The sequence below is a fragment of the Hibiscus syriacus genome, unplaced genomic scaffold (genome assembly GCF_006381635.1).
Source record: "Hibiscus syriacus cultivar Baekdansim isolate YM2019G1 unplaced genomic scaffold, ASM638163v2 tig00003715_pilon, whole genome shotgun sequence".
Lineage (NCBI taxonomy): Eukaryota > Viridiplantae > Streptophyta > Magnoliopsida > Malvales > Malvaceae > Hibiscus > Hibiscus syriacus.
In genome coordinates, this window is record NW_024061980.1 from 771,943 (window position 1) to 793,603 (window position 21,661).

At 33.6% G+C, this 21,661-nt stretch overlaps 1 protein-coding gene across 2 annotated transcripts; it reads right to left on the minus strand.

Annotated features, from left to right (window-relative positions):
• Positions 1-3,850: 3,850 nt before the first annotated feature.
• On the minus strand, positions 3,851-12,659 carry LOC120180069 (zinc finger protein ZAT5-like). 2 transcript variants are annotated; one of them, XM_039185491.1, is made up of 3 exons: positions 12,654-12,659; positions 5,459-5,469; positions 3,851-4,779 (listed from the first exon to the last, which is right to left on the minus strand). In XM_039185491.1, the coding sequence occupies exon 3, from the start codon at positions 4,770-4,772 to the stop codon at positions 3,918-3,920; it is 855 nt and encodes a 284-aa protein (XP_039041422.1). In that variant the 5' UTR covers positions 4,773-4,779; positions 5,459-5,469; positions 12,654-12,659; the 3' UTR covers positions 3,851-3,917. The 2 variants fall into 2 exon arrangements, with proteins under 2 accessions (XP_039041422.1, XP_039041425.1); XM_039185494.1 differs by lacking the exons at positions 5,459-5,469; positions 12,654-12,659 and having other exon boundaries at positions 3,851-4,224; positions 4,258-4,853.
• Between the last annotated feature and the right edge of the window lie 9,002 nt (positions 12,660-21,661).

The window sequence follows — 21,661 nt, forward strand, 5'->3', positions numbered from 1 at the left end:
CAACCATATTGAAGGTTTAACAATGCAATATAACACAAAAATATTTGGTACTATAAGTGAATAATATAAAAAATTATAACACTTAACACATACTTACACCAACGTAAGTAAATAAAATAAGAAAATATAGCACTTAACACATACTTACATATTTGGTACTGTAAGTGAATAAAATAAAAATGTGTAGCACTTAACACATACTGACATCAATATAAATATGTATATCTCCCAAAATATGTAGCACTTAACACATACTTACACCAGTGTAAGTGAATAAAATAAAAAAATATAGCACTTAACACATACTTACACTGGTATGTGAATGTATATCTCTCAAAATATGTAGCACTTAACGCATGCTTACAATGATGTTAGTGAAATAAAATAAAAAAATGTATAACTTAATACACACTTACACCAGTGCAAGTATGTATATCTCCCAAAAAGTGTAGCAATTAACACATTGAGAGTGAGTTTATATGTAACACCCTACCCATATAGGGTCAACAGTGCTACTCATAAGGGATCAATGCATGCTTATATAAAAGAAATAGACACAATTAACATATTTGCATTCATGAAGAAAGACATTTGTGCCTTTCATACCATTAAATTCATGAAAATAAGAGTTCAATAACTCAAAGTTTACAAAAATAAATAAGATAGTCACCCTTCCATAACATCTCCCATGATTTAACACAGATTAACATTAACTACATACAAATATACATACATGGATACGACAGACCCAACAAAATCTGGAAGTATACTCTGAAATAGGTGTCAGGATTCCACATAGATGACGCTTCCAATTGAAATCTACTACTACTATTCTAAGGAGGGAAAACATTATAAGAGTGAGCTAATTTGCTCAGTAATGAACGAACGTTCTAAATAACTCATAGGCTAACAATTCAGTAGTTAACAACGATGATGTTTTGTAATTACTCTCCATAACTTCCCATAAATCGAAATAAAAACGATTAGGTGTTTCTGTATGAGTCACTCTAATCCTTCAGGACTCTTGTGTGAATCACTCGAAATAAGTATGATTATAACCCTTCTAGAAATCTACGGCATCTTAGCATATGTAGGAACCAATACCGTTGAGATCATCCATATGGGCCTCCTTAATATACTTTTGAAGGAATTCATTCGGAAACGTTCCCAAGTTGGTTGTTATGGCTGCAAGGTCATTTTAACAGTTTTCCACCAATTAATAGCATCCTTTTTAAGAAAGAGACTGCATACTCCAGGTTTCCCTCTGGAGTCAAATGTAATTGCCTTAGGGTTCTTTGAGTTTCATGCAACCATTGATCTGCTACAGTAGGGTCATCCTTGCTAAATTCTACAGTTTTTTATCGTCTGAGACTCTCCACGAGTGTCTAGGGTACTAGTACAGAAATAGGCACAGTCAGAGCCGACTAAATTCTAGGTGTAGCCCTTAAGATTCTTTGTAAAGTTGCATTGAGGTTTGGAAGTACACCGCTTTTGCTACCCCAATGTATCCCTCAAGATCCGCCTCCCCAGAATCTGGAACAAAATCATCTCCTGAGTCATTTGAGATGGATACTTGGCTCTCATTACGAGCCTCTTGGCTCCCAATAGGTTCATCTACCATTCTTTATCTAATTTTTCTATAATAAAAAAGATAAGGAGAACGCCGTCAAAATCCCATTTATAAGAGAGTACATCCGACTCTGGTGTTCGTATCCACGTATTCACGCATACAACATTAACACGGGTCCTAGCATCGTCTTAACACCTGACGCTTTGATACCAATAAATGTAACACCTACCCATATAAGGTCCACGATGCTACTCATAAGAGATCAGTATAGACTTATATAAAAGAAATCGACATAATTAACATAACTACGTTCATGAAGAAAGACATTTGTGACTTCCAAACCATTAAATTATAAGAGCTCCAAAACTCAAAGTTTACAAAAATAAATAAGGTAGTCACCCATTCCAAAACATGTCTCATGGTTTAACACAAATTAACATTAACTACATACAAATATACATACATGGATACGACAACTCCAACAAAATCTAGAAGTGTACTCTAAACAGGTGTCATGATTCAACAGAGATGACGCTCCCAACTAAAATCTACGACTAGTATTCCGATGAGGGAAAACTTTGGAAGAGTGAGTTGATTTGCCCAATAATGAAAAAATGTTCTAAATAACTCATAGACTAATAATTTAGTAGTTAACAAAGATGATGTTTTGCAATTTACTCTCTCTCTCTCTCTCTCTGTCTCTATTTCCCATTTCCCATGAGATGCATAACTTTCCATAAATCGAAATTAATACGATTAGGTGCTCCTATGTGATTCACTCTAATCCTTCGGGGCTCTCATGCGAGTCACCCAAAATAAGTATGATTAGGTTCTCCCGTGCAAGTCAATCTAATCCTTCGGGAATCCTATGCGAGTCACCCGTAATAAGTATGATTCAGTGCTCTCGTGCGAGTGACTCTAATCCTTAAACATTTGGGTATTTCTCCCTTTCCATTGTGATCTTGGATCTATATAACTCTTCAAAAATTTTCAAAAAATAGTATCGATATTCCAAAGAGAGTATCAATACTATGCTTGATGAGTATCGGTACTAAGGCGAGTACCAACACCAAAATAGTCTACTGAATTATGATTTTTTAAAATTTGACATTGAGAATTGATACTTACATCCAAGTATCGAGGGGAAAGCATTATTGATGTAATAATGACATTTTCTCTCCACAAAACAAAGCTAAATTAGGTAATAAGTTTGAACAGTTGAGTAAGAAAATGAAAATGGGAGAAGGCCTTTGTTTATTATGTAAAATAATTTGATGAGAATAAAATTGGGAGCTGGTTATATATACGACAAGGCAGCTACATGTGCAGATGTCAAAGATGATGATCTTTCTATCTGTTTCTCTTTATATTTGGACATGATCTCACGCAAAGTGTCCACATGATTTGCTTACCAACATTTACCTAGACGTGCACTTAACAAACTCCATTTATACACAACTAAGTGAGTAAATTCATTAAGGCCATGCTTTCATATTTATGAGAATTCATTAGATTAAATAATGATAAAATGGACTATGGGTGGTAATGTCAATTCAGTTAAGTGACTTGCAAACTAAGGGATATTGTAGGTAGTTGATTAGGTGTGTGGTACTTCATTTTCATTTTCTTTTTAATACTTTTTTCTTATTATTATTTTTACTGATAATCAATGAACCTTACATATTTTCAACAATAATGATAAATATATTAATAGAAAAAATATAAATGGGATCTAGCTTAACCTGCAGAAGCATTAAAGCAGGAAGAGGTCATTAAAAAAATAAAGAATAATAAATGTTGTGATCTAGAAGTTGGGCAGTTAACAACTCAGCTTTGCCATCCATTTATTCTCTGTCATTTAATGAAACAGACTGTGGCATGTAGTGAGAGAGAGTGACTGCGAGAGTGAAGGAAAGAATATATATTAAAGAGTACTTTTAGCTTTGTTAATGAAACTCACAAACGAAAGATAACCTAATCCACGACTTTAGGTTGTGGTGGTGGTGGGGTTGCCAAACCCTTGATACCCAATGCCATCCCCCCATATTTCTTCTGTCTTTTAATTTGTCTTCTTCTATTTTCAGATTTTGATTTTATTATAAAAAATGATAAAATTTTAATGGAAATAAAATATGCTTCAATCACCCACTTTTCGTGAATGGAAGGCAACCATGAACACTAACCACTTACTAGCTCAAAGTACTCAACTTCAACAAGTAGATCATCAAAAATAAGAACCCAAAAAAATTATTAAAAAAAGTCAAAGATTACAGTTGATAGTTGCAAATAGTATTGAATTGAAATAATACTAATTATATTGATTCAGGAGTTTTTTTTTTTTTTGGATTTAGTAATGGCAATCTACCAAAGCTGGTGTGGAGAAAACAATAGCTTGTTGGGGTGCTCCGAATTGGAACTTGGATTCTATTGGATCATCTTCTGGTGCAGGGAGATTAAGATCCAGTGATAGAATATTTCTAGGCTTGATTCCATCGCCACTGTTGGACTCAGTTGGACTGCTAGTAGTATCAACACTCACGGCAGCTTGATTGCTGGCAGCCGCCGCCCTGTGCCGTCTCATGTGGCCTCCAAGGGCTTGACCGGACGAGAATTCAGAGCCACAGATTGAACACTCGTGAATCTTATTACCCTTGTTCCCATAGTAGTTAGCCTTGTTGTTGTTGTAGCTTACCTGTAAAGCAACAATTGCAGGATTTTCTCTGTTGAATTGATCAGCGTCTTCAACAGCCTGATCTTTGACCGCAGAAACAAGTGGTTTATTCTCATCCGCCATGCCTGCCTTGGGCTTCTTGTGGCTTGCCCTATGCCCTCCTAGTGCTTGAAACGATGGGAACGATCGGTTACAAGTTTTACACTCGTAAGCATAAGCTCCACCCTTGTTTGTCATCGCAGTAACCATCTCGAATTTCTCATCAATATTCCTCCTTTTCGGACCATCACTTTGTGCTAACATGATCAAGCAATTAGCCATGTCTTCCTCCTCCTCGGTGCTCTCATAAATCTCATCGGAAGTCACCGGAGACGATATGGAGTTATATTCCTCCGCCACGCCGTCACCTCCGCAAGCACTGGACGAGCTAGAAGTCACAGTGAGGCCAAACAGGGACGACGACCTTTGACGCTTGGTACGCTTGCCTTTTATGACCAAGCCTTGATGATCAAATTCCTCTTGAGCTTGCATATCCACCCCTCCCTCAAAGATAAAGAAAAGAAAATCGAAATAAGCCAGGTAACCTAACAAAGTAACAGACTAGGAGCTACAGAAAACAGATAAACGAAGCAAAGATGGAGAGAGTAGTGGGAGTTTTATATATAGCGAACGGGTGATAAAGGGGTTGTTGGTATACATTCAAAAACTTTTCTAGTATTAAGAAAGCCGCCCCGTGAATAGTTACCACCACCATATGTTTTGGTTTCTAACTTTCAAAGGTTTTATTTCTAGTAGGATGAAAAGGCTTTATTTTCACCTTTTTTGTTTTTTTTAAAGCATAAATCATTAAATAAAAATATTAATCATTTCATTGATTTTATAATTACAAAAACAATTATATATCATTTTCAATAAACAAATAAATATTAAAATTGTCAAATCAACTAAATATTTGGTAGTATCTTAATTAAGGATGCGATGACAAATAGTGTAGGTAAAGATTATAGTTGAGAATTAGGTGGCGGCGACATATAGGGTGCTGAAAAAAGTGGCAAAAGCTCAATTCAGTTGGTGTTAACTTTATCGCACACAGTTTGGCAGCCGAGTAAGTTACAAAATATATATACGCCCAAAATAATTAAAATTAATTAAAAAACAAAGAGATGAACAGCACGTTAAGAGCAAACGAAGCTACCCTCATTTCTCATGAAAAGCTCGTGGGAAAAGGCTGCAATTAGGGTAACGGGGGGGGGGTGTTTACCCCATCCAACAATAAAAGAAAGGGACACAACTCATCAACTGTCAAACTGTAAAGGTTGCATATTTGGATATGGTGATGTCAAGTGGGCTTTTGTTCAACAGAGGATGTTATTGTTTACTTCATAAGCCTTAAAAGTATGTGTTAACACATGGCTTCTGTGACTATTTTTCGCTCTTTTTTCCCCTCCTCTTTATTTAACTCGTGATTAATATTGATATTTTTCGCCACCACATGTATAAGATAATTAAAACAATTTCCCCCCACCACATCCGTATGTCATACACAATTAAAAATACCAGCTTCTTTCCTTATAAATTTAATAGGGTTTGCTTAAATTTCAACTTATAAATTTAAGGCACCGCGATCTATTAATTAATTTGGGTTTAGTGTTTAATAAACACTCAAATAAGTTAGTGATATTTAATTAATATCCGAATTAAATGTTAAAAAATTCTAAAAAAACAATAAATTAATATCTTTTAATTTGATAAAAAAAATCTGATAAAATTTAAAGCCCCAAATGAACGTAAGTTGGGTGTAACACCAAATGAAAATCGTAAAGATTAATTAACGATGTTAGGGGGGGAAAAAGGTGTAAGTGCAAAATTAGTAATGTCACGTGTCTTTTGTTTGGGTCATGTTTGCTATTCTTAGACGAATGTCTAATCCTCATGCTTCTCGCCCAACAAAATTAATTTGCTTTAATTTGTGTTCATTATCATTTTTGTATCCCATCCCTAATTCTTCTGGTAGATTATTCAATGTACAGTATTTCACTTCTAGTATTGTACCCACAATTTTTATCTTTTTAGGGTAAATTACAGTTTAGTATCTAAACTATCAATTTTGATATATTTTAATAAATACTTTCAATTTTTTCCCAAACTATACTTAAAGTTTAGTTTATGTTTCATTATAGTACTCCCGTTCAAAATTTAACGTTAAGTTTTGGGGGGAAAAAGAAAGTTGAAGTACTAAAACGGATCAAAACTAATAGTTTAAGTACTAAACGCATTAAGATTTTAATGGTGAGATACTAAAATAAAATGAAAAACTAAACGTTAGGCATAGTTTTGAAAATTTTGAAAGTTTAAATACTAAAACGGATCAAAACTGATAGTGTAAATATTAAATGTGTGATTTCCCCTTTTTATAAAGAAATATGTGTTTTTATTAACTTTTTAAAATTTATAAAATTAAAGCAACGAAAGGAAAAGAATAATGTTCCAAAAAAAAATTATTTATAAAATAAAAACATAATTCAACAGATTCACTATCCTGATATACGATAAAAACAAAGTCATCGGCTGCACCTAATAATTTTTTAAAGTTTGTTAATTTATCCATTATCTCTAAAGTCTTATTTAATTAATTTACGTGAGAAAATATATTACACGTCTTAGTTATTATTAGGGGTGTTTATCGAACGAGTGAATAGTAAGTTGGACAGTATTCAGCTCGTGCTCATTAAAAATTTTTGTTATTCCACTTTACTCGACTTGTTGTTCATTAAGTTCATCAAAATTTTACTTGACTAGTGCTCGTTAAAAAAAACTTATTTTTCTACTAGTTGCTCGTTGCTCGGCTCGTTACTCATTAAGTTTACTAAAAATTTACCTTCTTTTCTTAACTATGGATAAAATCTACTAATATTATATATAACTTAATATAAACATAAATTTTAAATTTTTAAAAAATTAAAAAATATACAAAGTAATTTCGAAGTTTAAACTCTAAAATAACAATTTAAAAATACATTAAAATAATAAATAAACTTTAATTTTTAGGTGTAATAAATATTAATTAATAATTTAATATTTTTTGTTTATTAAAAAATAATAGATTAGTAATTAATTATTTTTTACTATCTATTAGTAAATTAGTAAATTTTTTTGAACGAAATAATTTGTTAAGACAATTAATAAAAAGTTATATTAAAAATATTTACGAGTTACTCACTAATTCATCGAGTCGAGCTAGATTTTTGCTCAACTCATTAAAGTCTCAAATTCGAGCTGAGTCACCCCAAATCTAAATTTTACCGAGTTTTGACAAAATCGAATTCAAATTGTACAAGAACTACTTAAGCATCCCTACTTACTATGTATTTATAGTTATATATATATAAACTCACACTTTCACAATTCCACATGAGAATGAAATTAAAAGTGGAAACAGAGGTTTCAGGCTCAGTTACTTTAAATAGTTAAATTGTGAGATTAGTTCTCTTAAGATTTTTAAATTTAAAATAATAAATTATATTTTTAACTCTTTTTACTTACAGTTGGGTTAAAAAGGAAAATCATATATTTTAGCATAAAAGCACTACTCTGGCTCATGCTAGTTTATAGGAAAAATAATATAGGATATAGGAATGACAAACGGGCGGGTCGGGTGAGCATATCCCCTCCCATATCTTTATACCCGCCTAATATTTTTAAATCTACCACCCGCCCACCACCCATTATGGGTAAAAAAATTTAAATCTACACCCACTCACGCGGGTACATTCCAAATCCATCCCCACACCCACTACCCAACTGGAGACGTACCCGGCTAGACTCGCCTGACAACAACCTTAAGTTATACATAAACAACAAACATAAAACAAACACGTCTATTAAGAAGCATAATAAAATAAATCAATGATTATAAGTTATATCTTATACAATATTAAGATTTATAAATTAGTCTCTAAAATTATATCTAAATTCATAATGATCCAAAATTTAATGAGTATTTAGTGGGCGGGCGGATGCGGGGCGGCTAAGGTCTCAAACCTATCACCCGTCCACTACCCGCGAAGGGTACCACTTTCTAAATCCACGCCCACCCACTACCCACTAAATTGCCATCCCTACTAGGATATAGTATCTAACTTGTGTTTGGATTCAAACTAATTTTGATGATTTTTATTTTATTTAAACAAATTAACTTGATTAATTTGTTTGCGTTGCTTTGATCTGTTTAAACTTGACTCTAAAGCATTCTCAAATTTATTTGTTGTCCGAGTTAGTGTACGTATTGTGCAAAGCAACTTGTTTTTTTATCATCATTTATTAGTTTTATTTTTATATATAGTGAAGTGATGAAGTCAGATCCAGTTAAGGCGTGGGATATAAGGATTTAGTTTGGCTGATTTAAACATAAAATATTATATTCATTTCTCAACTTGTCTTTTCATAATTTATCAGTGAGAAGCCACTGCAAGGTGCAAGTATAAGAAGGCCAATTAATAAGCATTAACGAACAGAGAAAAAATCCAAGGGTTTACAAGCAAAATAAAGCAAACGGTTAAAAGTAGAGGAGAGAAAAGAAAAGTTTAAATTACATGCGAAATAACTCACAAAGAATTGTGACAAAATCTTTATTTCTTTTACAGAGAATCCGGAACTTAGTTAAACAGTGTTTAATAAATCTAAAAGTTTAGTTCTTAATTTATATTAAAAATTAAGATTAAAAAAAAGAGAAAAATGAGCTTAGCGGTAGTTTGAGGGATGACTTGTAGCAGCAGATATGATGCTTTTGAGAAGTCATAACTGCTGGGTGAAGGACGAAGCGAAAGAAAAATAAGGGCAGCGGTAGCTATCAAAATCAAACTACTTTACACTAAAAACAATGACTTCATGCCAACCCCAACCCTACACTACTACTACTACTACTGTACACGAACTACGCAAGCATCCCTACTTACTATGTATTTATATATATATATATATATAAACTCACACTTTCACAATTCCACATAAGAATGAAATTAAAAGTGTAAACAGAGGTTTCAGGCTCAGCCACTTTAAATAGTTAAATTGTGAGTTTAGTTTTCTTATGATCTTTAAATTTAAAATAAAAATATATATTTTAACCTTTTTTGCTTAGTGTTGAGTTAAAGAGGAAAACCATATTTTTTCAGCATGAAAGCATTACTCTGACTCAAGCTAGTTTATAGGAAAGAAAATGATGCTGGGTCTAAACCGGTTGTCAAGGGATATTTTATTATTTATAATTTAAAAAACTCTTCAAATTGAGCTAGGCCTAGGATCTAGTATCTAACTTGTGCTTTAAGCCTTAAAACTCTCCTCATTCAAGTTAAATCAACCTAACCATCTTTTAACTCATTCCTATTAATTGCTGCAACCCCCCTTCACAAAAAAATCTCATTATTTAAGATAAATTACATAAATGATCATTTAACTATATTTTTTTCATTTTGATCCCTTAATTTCAAAAATTTATAAATTGACATCTCAAGTTATATTAACAACGTCAAAGTTGTGATTTAAACCCATGTTTTTGTGGCAAAAAATCTCATGCTTAAAACAATAATGGTAACATAGGTAAAGATATAGAGCATATGCATAGCATCCTATTTGTACATCTCACAATATAGAAAAAGAAAAAAATAATAAGCATATTTCATGATCATTTGGTGTAAAAAATGGTGCATTTTTTTGCGAATTTTCTGGTTATATATATATAATTACTGATTACATGACATTATAAAAGTTGTGTATCGTTATTCTATTAATTAATCTGGATAAGTAAAACATTAGTAAACAAATTAATACCACAGGCAGCACATTGTTTAAATTTTAAAATACAAGTGTATTATTAAATACTCATTTTCTTCAATATAAAGTCAAATGTAGCATTAACATCCCCACAAACCCATATTGGAAAAGTTTAAGTTGAGCAAAAAATATATTTAAAAAGTTCATACTGAGATGTGATCTGCCGAAGATAGCTGACATGTTCAGTTTAATTTGTTTTATTCAACAATATGATCTGGTGTATCATAAAAAAAAGTCCAAGACAATTATAAAATAAATCAATAATTTAGAATTAGATGGGTTAATCTATAATAAAATTCCAATCAACAACTAACTTAGATGTGACATTAAATTCAATGTTTTTATTTTTTATAATTAAATGAGCCTTGAAAAACTCAACATTATTAAGCCTGGGTCCATGCCATCTCCTCTGTTTTGTTTTGTTTTGTTTTGTTTTATAGGATAAAGTATATGATTAGTCTCCTAACTTTTAAAGTGTTTATATTTTGGTCACTCAATTTTTGAAACTTGTAATACATTCATCGAATATTTAGTTCATTTTCATTTTGGTCCATGTCATTACCTCCCGTTAATTTTTACTGATGTGACACTTAACTCCCGTTAACTTTTTCTCCTCCTCCTTGATTTAGGGTTCATATGAAAAATATTAGGGTCGACCCGATCCATGAAGTTGTTGTATGTACATATCTATATATTATTTTATCCTTTGAGCATCAAAGTTCAAACTGTATGCAAAAATTCGTGAAGAAAAGAGCAAGGAGTTGTGGTAATGCAACAACAAAACCCACTTGAACAGTTACAATCAAAGTTTAAGGAAGTGGAGACCAATTTCAGGGGATGGCTACCAGTGCAATCCTTACCTGTGGAGGCCGCCGTCGTAACCACCACCAACGTCGCTTAGGGCACTGCTATCGGTGCTTTCATGGGTACCCTTACCAACAATGTCTCCTCCTCTCTTCCAAATGAAAGAAAATCGAGGAAAAGAAAACAACAGACATTTAAAAATTACCTCGATCAATCATAGGATCTCTTGCATATCATACTAGTTCTTGTAAAATAAAGTCATGGGATTACCTTAATCTCTGGTTCGATGGGTACCCTTACCAACAATGTCTCCTCCTCTCTTCCAAATGAAAGAAAATCGAGGAAAAGAAAACAACAGACATTTAAAAATTACCTCGATCAATCATAGGATCTCTTGCATATCATACTAGTTCTTGTAAAATAAAGTCATGGGATTACCTTAATCTCTGGTTCGAATATCCTATTGTATTGCCTCTGATTCTCTTTAGATCTTTAAAGTGATGCCTTTCTGAAAGACAATCACCCTCTACAAGTATTTACACGCGAATAAAACAAAGAAAGGTGAAAGAATAATAGTTCTAATGCATTTTCTCAAAAAAATTGTTTTTGTGAGTTTTTGATTATTGTAACCCCCTAGACCGATGCGGGTAACCCGATACGATCCGGGAAGTCACATTAGGGCCACCGGAGCAACCCACTGTAAAAATAGCAGAAAATTTAAAACTTTTATTGAAACGTGTAACTTATAAAATTAGTTATCACTATTTAAAAATAAAACAGATTTCCAGACTCGTATATAAATCAAAATACAATTACATGCCCCCTAATCACATGTACCATACTCTGCAACAACGCCGGAAGAACTCCCTTACTGAAGTCGATAGATACACTGGTACAATTCTTTTAACCTGAAAAGGCGAGTAATAGAGTGAGCTTTGGAAAGCTCAGTAATACAGAACTACCAGATGATGCTGATGAACGTGCAGATACATATAAATATATATATTTCCTTATTGTTTCTGAACATTTACAGATTTTTATGCTGAGCAGAGATCCTACTAATATTTCAGGTGATAACGGACAATGAGCTTTCAGTTCAGAGAAATATTTCGGATGACTGAGTTCAGGAGATCAGAATAGGTTTTCTAGTGTGTTCCCAAAAATCATGTAACTTTTCAGATCTTTTTAAAACATATATTTATATATACCCCCATCCGTCAAGTCCAAAACGTGTAGGTTCCCCAGAACCATACACCCACCGTCAAGTTCAGTAGGCCCTGAGCACACAGCCAAAGAGCAGGTAAGTAAGGCCCTGACCACACAGCCGGTGAGCCTCCAGGTATATTTCCTCCAACATTACCCCCCAAGAAAAACATGTTTCATCTGTAAACGGATATATCAAAAATCATAACATAATCCAGGTCAAGTATCGGATCAAAATTCAGGTCAAGTATTCAATCAGAATCCAGGTCAAGTATCCGATCAGAATCCAGGTCAGGTATTATAATAGAAATCAAATCGAAAATCAGGTAAAATATCCAGGTGATTAGGGAACACACCAGAGTTTACAGAAATTATTCAGAGGTACTGGATAATCTTAGCAGGTAGAGGAACACAGATCTTGAGTATACCGATAGAATATCGAAATTCAAAATCACTATTGGAAGAGTTCAATAACTGACAAAATCATCAATTATTCAGAATATGACTTGAGCTGGTTAGGAAGAAATGAAGGTTCAGGACATTTACAATCTATGTTGATTAATCAATTTATCGAACAACTCCAAATGAATAGCTCCCAAAAACAATACTTATCAACTTGTCAATTCATTAACCTTCCATGGTATTTACTCTTTAATACCAAATATTATTATCCATAGATCATCTTCTGAGTCATCACTGAACAGATCTTAAAGAGACTAACAAATATTCCAATGCTCTTAATTTCATTTCCACGTTTCGATAATATCATGTAATGCTGACGTACTTTATTAATTTGATCATAACCCATTGTAATTATACACTATGTAAACTCATCAGAGTTTCCAGATTTATCCAAATCACTTACTAAATCCTCAATCATTGAGGTTACCTAGTTCATTTAGCAATCATGTCTATTTCAGTTACTTCGGGATTTTCTAGAGTAATTCAAACGTTCCTGAATTTCAGATACATGTTGTATTTCTGTTCCATTCAATTTGGTCTTCGTGGTTGCTTTGTCGAACAAATGTCCAATTTTTAGTACTGAATGCGATCTAGAGTTGAGCTGAGCAGAATACTTCCAAAATTTGTCATCGAGCCAAACTTGAGAGGACAAATACGTATTCCAGTAATATATATGCCATTTAGGTATTGATATAGCTTTAGGGTTGATCTATTCACTTAAATTATTCTCCATTACTTTTAAAGGTAGTCTAATACCTATGCTTATTTGGATTCCTTAATTAATCCAAAACATTTACTTAGTTTAGGCCATAAGGTTATTTTGGTAATTTTGGTATTCAGTTTTATTCCATTCACTTCAGAGCTCAAGGATATCCAATCATTCCTGAGCTTGGTGATATTCTTGGATCATTTCCATTACATGGGTATTTTGGTCATTTTACATATTCAACGTATTTAAATCATTTCCTTCTATCCGATCTTACTATTAAATTCAATCTTATCATTTATTTCAGTCCTTTCGAACAATTATGATAACAGAACACCCCGATAAATTATTCTTCAGGTATTTACTCATAACTCGGATATTTCTGGGTCAAGTGCCTTCTCAGATTTTACAAACGGAATATCATGAATTTTCCTGCACTAAGTCAGGATCTTAACAATTAAATCCGTACTTAATCGAGTTAAGTACGAATCCTCTAAGTATTTTCTCATGCAGAGTCAACTCAGACTATTTTACCTCTTAAGGGCATTTCTGTAATTTCTTAACCAAATAATTTCGATATTAGCTCTTAACGAAAAATAATATAATTTAGAGATCCTATGATTAATTGCTTTCTTGAACACTCTCTGATCTTGAAACGGTTCTCTTAACAGACTTCTAGTATCCTTCACAAACTCTCCTAGGATTAAAACCGGTTATCCATAATTTCCAAATAAAACTAACATTTCTTATGCACATCAATATTTTTATCAGATCAATATGTCTGTAAAATCCTCTTATCTAACTTCCGTATTCAAATCTTGTATTTTTATAACACAAGGATATTTTCGTAATTTTACCCTACCGAAGTATTCTCATAATTTCTCATCCAAGTACCTTTAACATTTAACCTTTGATGAAATAAATTATAAGTTGCAGATACAAGGCTGATTTCTTTATCACTAATCACAAACTTGTAATTTAATATAACAATTCCTCAATCTCTTATATTAGTCATTCGATCCGTAATTAGTTACAGAATTTCTACCACATCATATCGAGTGTATAAATTATTCAACTCCACCAAAGTGACCAACATTATCTTGTTCATGCATTTATCAATATAAACATGTTTCATAAAGCATAAAGAGGTAGTAAAGTATTACCTCAATTTCTGTGCAATACTGATCGACCATAAAAATTCCATTCGAACGCCTTTGATATTCAATTCAACTTCCAATAATTTCTCAGATGCATATCAACATAAATTATATAAAAAACAGAGCTTAATTACGATAAACAGATCGAATCGGTTGATAAATCAAATAAAAATAGCTTACCGGGTTCGAATTTGGTGAAACGGACTTCGGATTTTTTAAAATCAAAGTCAACAGGTTTGACCGGAAATTTCGAGGCCTTCGGGTTTGAATTTCGAAAAACGGACTATGGAATCGGATTTGGAACGTCGAAAAATGTCAGGATAGGTATATTCTGTCAAAGTCAAAGGTCGTTTAATGCCCGGTCAAAGCCCGTCAAAGTTTTGGTCAACAGCGGTCAACGCTGGTCAACGGTCAACGGGTCGGGTCGGGTTGTAACCGGTCAAAACAGTTCCAAAACCAGTCACTTTTCCCTTCCCCACGCGCAGTGGCGACGCGTGGGGCGCGTGAGCAGTGTCATGATATCGGAAAATTCACGAAAAAATTCCTAAAAATTATTTTAAGCGATTTTGAGATACTTACAAAGCTCGGTTCAAATTTTTGAATGGCAGAGAGCTCGATTTCAACGAATCGAAAACTTTGACAGCTTCACCTTCTCACGCGCCGCCGTCAACGGAGACCAAGGATGACACCAGCGGACTCGGAACGATGCAAGGAACACGATGGAGCGGGAGGTGTCGTAAACGGATCGTCGGATCGTCGTGAATCGACGAAAAACCAATTGAAATTGAGTTATTACCGATGATACTTCCGACTGAAATTAACGACGAACGGAGACGATTCGCGACGAAAGGTTTGAGGGGTTTTGTTCCTCGGTTGACAACGAACACGATGGTGGTTTCGGCTCGTCGATCGGAAGTCGGACGGCGAGTAGATCGGAGATCGAAGTAGGGTGAACGGGGGAGGGAAATGGGAGGAATCTGGAAAACTGAGCACGGGGAGTTATAATTCATCATATATAAAAAAATGGTTAAATCATGGGTTTAGTCACTGAACTTTCTATACTTTTTAAAATGGTCTGTCAACTTTAAAACTTTACAATTTAATCTAACGTTTCTTTCAAAATACCAATTAAATTCATCATTTTATAATTTCTTAAAATTTAGCCCCTAAATTGGGGTGTTACAATTATAGACGATTATAAAAGATTAACCTTTAACCATAATCATCTCTCTCTCTCTCGGACACACACACATATATGATTTCGTAATTTTACGCTTCTTAGCTATTAGTGAATTTTATGTTTTCTAGAAAACAAAAAAAATTGTGCTTTAGTTTAGTCCTCCCAGGCTTAGCGTGTTTTTGCAAAGAGGTCCTTTGATTCTTTTATTTTAAGATTAATTTGAATGTGTTATCCATTTGTGCTATTTACCATTTGTTTTGTTCCAGAATATATGTTCTGTTGAAAAAAGAAGAAGAAAATGTCACTTTTGGTCCATTAGGTTTAACTGTGTTTTGCATTTAGGTCATTTAATATTTTAATTATTTTGAAATTTGTATGTTAGTTTGATTTTAATTTGTGTAGGTTACAGGTTATAGTGTCCCTTCTTTTCATATTTAAGGTTCGACTTAGGACACATTCTTCTAATATAACTATGATAATTACATGGAGTATTATATTATAATATGTTTTTTGTGTGTTTAGTGTTTTCCAAATGTATGTATTTCTATTGATTGTAATTTATTATTTTTAGTCTTATTTTAGTATATACCCTTCGTAATTCGCTTCCTAAATTAATTTATAATTAATTGATTTTTCCTTCCTTATATTTTCATATTCCCCTTAATTTGGTCGTTTATCCATCCTAATTTGAATTCCTTTTCTTTGTTTAGTTTTCATTTAAGTTTCTTTTAAGATTTAATTGATTTATATTTGTATACACTCATTTTCGCCCGGAGTTATTTTTTTTTCTTTTTATTTTTTATTATATATAAATATATAGCAATATAGTTTTTTGTCAAAACATTTTTTGACAAAGTATAATATATAATTTTTAGAAAACGGTTTTCGAAAATATATATTGTATAGTTTTGAAAACATTTTAAAAATATATATAATATATAGCTTCGAAAACATTTTGAAACCATTTATATATTATATAGTTTTTAAAAGTCATTTTGAATATATATATATATATATATATATATAGTTTTTAAAACATTTTAAAAATTATATATAGTATATAGTTTTGAAAACATTTTGAAAATTATATAGTATATAGTTTTAAAAAACATTTTTGAAAACATTTATATTATATAGTTTTTTAAAAGATATTTTGAATATATAATATATAGCTTTTAAAAAACATTTTTGAAAATATACATTATATAGTTTTTTAAAACGTTTCTGAAAATACGTATAATATATAGTTTAAAAAAAACATTTTAAAAATTTATATATTATATGCTTTTGAAAACTTTTTTTATATATTATTATTATTTCCTATTTATTTATTTATTTATTTTTATTTTTGTTCAGGGTCTAAAAAAAATCAAGTCCAATGTATGGGTCCAACAGTTAGGCCTGAACTAGCCCAACTAGGGTTTTCACGCTTGGAACAACGTCGCTCAACAGATGACCGTTAGATCAAGAGAGATCAACGGCTAATATCGTAAGGGAGTTAGGGTTTCTTTAACCCTAAAAAATCATCAAGCCACGGCCAGATATGGATCGTTAGATCTGACCCAATCCAACGGTCAATGAGAGTTCCAAAAGGTTGAACGCCAACAACCATGCACCGGTCATCACCGGGATTTCCGGACGGGGAAATCAGGATTGACCCATCTCGAAATCCCCTGCCAACGGCGAGCACGTTACCATGATAATCGGAGATAGCGAACGTCGGTGGTGGGTATAAATACCCCACCACCCACAACACCGAGGAAGAGGAGAGAGCCAACAGAAACACGGAAGCCATCACAGTAAGCCAACAACACGGAACCCACGAGAACGACAAGATCCATAAACAATACACAGGCAATCACCAACAACAAACCAAACAACAATCGAAAACTAAAGAGAAAACACATCATACCAACAGAGAAAACATAGAACCAACAAAAAATCAAGAGGCACAACCAAACACAAATTAGCCCAATAAACCAATATTCAAGCCAAACACACAGCAAATATCGAAACCCATAACCAAATACCGAAGGAAAACACAAAAACGAAAGGCCGAAAAACCGAAAAGGCGTCACGAAGAAGGGTGAGAACCGAAGTTCTTTCTTCAGATCTACGACTATCGAGGCTCGTTTTGGTGATTTGGGGTTTAGTTTTAGGTTCAAGGGGTCACGAGGGTCACTTTGGTGAGTTTAGAATTTTTCAGCCGCCAGTGGCGGTAACCAGAGCGACGATTGGCGGTGGTCGACGGGGGCCGACCACCCCTCAGGCGAGAGAACTGTGGAGAGAGAAGAGATTTTTTTTTTCTCTCATATGAGGAAAGAGAGAGAGATTTGAATAAATGAGAGATGAAGATGGGTTTTGGGCCAGATTTCAGCCATTTATACCTCCCTCCATGCGATGTTGTTTTGGGGAGGGGGTTTCTGTAATTTTCATTTAGGGTAAATTGCATCCGCAACCCTTGTAAGTTTGCACCGTTTACTTTTTAGTCACCAAATCTCGTATCCTAATTTCGATTTGACCCATAAGTTTCAATCTGTTTTAATTTGGTCCCTCATCCTTATTATTTTATTTTTTATTAGTATTTCTTTATTTTGTATTATTTTAGTTTATTACTTTAAAATTCAACGTTTTTGTTTATTTAATATTGTATTTTTCTTTTATTTTTCCATGCTTCTTTTTCTTATTCATTTTTTTCTTTCTTATTTTTTCCTCTCTATTTTTAGGTTATTATTATTTTTATTTATTTAATATTTTTTCTTGGATCTATATTCATATATATATATATATATCATTTATTGTTTTAGTACTTTTTTATTTTTCTTTGATTTCTTTCTTTATATATATATATATATATTTATTTTTCTCATCTTATGTTTTTTTCTTCCTTTTATTCTTTTAATATTTATCTATTATTTATCGTCTAATATTTTTCGCCCTTTTTACAGAAAGTCCAACTAATCAAAGGTAAGCAATTCGAATCGTGTTTTTAAATTTCAATTTAATTTTTTTTTCAATTAAAGACAATCGAAAAATTAATTGGTACCGAAAGGGCGGTTCAAGGGTGCTAATCCTTCCTTGACAGTAACCGACTCCCAAACTCGACACGTTTTTAGTACAACGCAGATCATGTAAGATGGTGTTCGACCCACCTAAATTCGTTTTAAAATGGTCAGTGTCGACTCCAACCCAATAATTCACGTCGAAGCCCAATTCAGGGCCCAACCGAAAGACGACTGCGATAGCTTGGCGACTCCGCTGGGGCAGGTAAGTGAGTTAGGCTGAAATTAATTTTCGGTTATCTTTTTGGGCGAAAGTTATAAATTTTAATTTTAATTTATTGATTCGATTCAAATTATTTACCTTTGATTTTTTTTCAAGTAGATAGTTGTACAGATTTTTTCAATGATTTCATATTTTCAAAATTTTCATCTCATGCTTTATACCCGAGCTCCAAACCCTATTTAAGTAGGGGTAAAAACGACGCCTTCGTGTGAATTTATTCATCGTGCAGGCCTAGTAAGTAGCATTCGGGATTCATATACCTTATGTCTTCATGTGAATTTATTCACCGTGCGGGCATAGAGAATGTTTCCTCTCGAGTTTAACTTAGTCCACTTAAGCTTGTAATGGGCTTAGGATTAAGGGTCTGGCAAGCCCAAGGGGGCACCAGCAAGGAGAACTCGAGTACCTTTTTAGAACCTAAACCGGGAGAGTACAGGGAATTAGAGCCCACCCCAAAATCTCATTCCAAACCCTAAGTTGCTTTGTTTCCTGCTTTACTTTCTGTTCAAATCATCCGAACTAGACAAATATGCGGTTAATGATTTGTTTGAAATTAGCATGCGAGATAGAGATCATGTCCGGGTAGGAACAATAAGCATGTGGGGTAGATATCGTGTGGGATATGATTTTTCATTTTTATTATTGTTTTGATTTACCTCACTAACTATTTTTATTTTTCTTCTCTTTTATTTTGTTTTCATTGTTTGCATCATTTAAAACGAGGTGTTGATCCACCAAAAACGTGTTTGTTAAACATGAATAATCTGCATTAATGGACAAAGGGGTTATAATACAAAGAGATAAAAAGCTTAGAAGTCCAACCGTGGTCAAAGAATACTCAGAGACAAAGGTTGCAGAGGCCAGACGAGGAAAATGTTACTGACCCGGAGAGTCATTTCGAAAACTACGAGAACAAGATGACAAAACCCTAGCTAAGCTGGAGATCATTATTGACAAATTCCAGAAATAAGTCGATAAACTTCTGATGGAGGGCTCCGATGGCACTTTCGTTTGGAACAAGCTCGACATAGAATGAAAGCCAGAGATGCAGTCATTCGAGACCTTTTTTGGGCAAACAGCTCGTCACCTGCACAAGTTTAGCCAAAGGAACCAGAATGGTTTGACAGGATATTCAACCGGTGAAAAAGAAGCAGAAAACGAATCAACTTGTCAGAAGCTGAGCGGGATCTATTCCATCAAAAAGTTTTTTGTCTCTTCAGACGTAACACTTTTGTCCCCAATAAGGATTATTCAGAATAACAGACACATTTTTTGGATCAATGCCTCAAACATTTCATGCATCATGCATTCTTGCATATTTGACATAATTTTCTTTTTTCCATTGCATTCACATTAACTAACAAGATATTTTCATAACAGAAGGGTACAAACACTGGATATACCTCCACAAGCTTCGGAAACGTGTCATCCTCATTCAAACCGAAAAGAAGATGGAAGCCAGAATTACTCAAATCGAAGAGAACATGCTGAAGCTCCAAAGAGAGTTAGAAGAAAAGATAAATCAGAATAGCCAGAGTACCTTAGATGCAATCAAAAGGCCAAGAGTCATTGGTCGATCAGATCGTTACCAAGTTAGCTGGCCTACGTCAGACAAGTGCTCCTAGGGTAGGCTCATCGGAAGGGGTAACCATGCCACCTATCCCACAAGTGGTTGTCTCACCCAGAATCTTACCAGGACTTCAAGATAATTCGGATAGTTACCGCATTCCAAAATTTGATGAAGAGGTCAAAACAACGAGGGTAAAATTACCATTAAACCAGAAGGTAGTACGAGTAGAAAGTCTCCTCTGAAGAAGAATGAAAGAGAGATCATCAATATTTCAAAATCGTTTACAGTTGTACCCTCTTCTAGGAAAGAACCAATGAGAGAAAAAGAGCATTTCGATAACATTCCCATGACATACAAGGAGCTCTACCAATAACTGTTTGACGCACATGTGGTGTCACCCTATCCCGAGATACCTCTGAAGCCCACATACCCCAGGTGATATGACAAAAATGCGCACTGTGAATATCATGGCAGTGTTCTGGGGCATGCTATTGAAAATTGCCTCCATTTTAAGAGGGTTATCCAAAGGATGCGCAATAGGGGTTGAATTCATTTTAACAATTCAGAATCACCCCACGATGCATAGAACCCTCTACCTAATCATCAAGAGAATAAGGAAAGTGTAATCACCGAGGAAAAGGGTAAAAAGGCCAAAACCAGAGTTTCCGAAATAAAGATACCTCTTGCTTGGGTATGGAGGCAAATGATAAATGTGGGGTTTCTTGCACCACATCCTAGCACATCAGATTCCAAAGGTAGCAGTCATTGCTGTTATCACAATGAAGATGGACATGATGTACAAGAATGTACTAATTTAGAGCCTTGATCCATCTAATGATGGACATAAAAGAGCTGAAATTTTATGAAGAAAGCAATGACAGTCCAAAAGAAGAAAGAGTCATGGCAATTGGGGCATCCTGATGAGGCCTTATTCAATTTTGAGGCATTCTATTTGAGTTTGTTTTTTTCATATTTTCTCAAGTTTTTTGTAAGAATATTTGAATAAATTTATGTTACTTTAATGATGACGAGCAATGAATCACATTTGCAAACTTGCAATTCTTTGAATATCAACTGAATTAAGAAACTTTGTAAATGGTTCAAAGTTACAGATCTTTAACAAAGTAACATGATTTAAAACAAGGACCTTGACCTTACCTATAATATACCCTCAGACACTGTACTCTGCTCTTGCAATTAGCCAATATAACTTTTTCCTTTCAT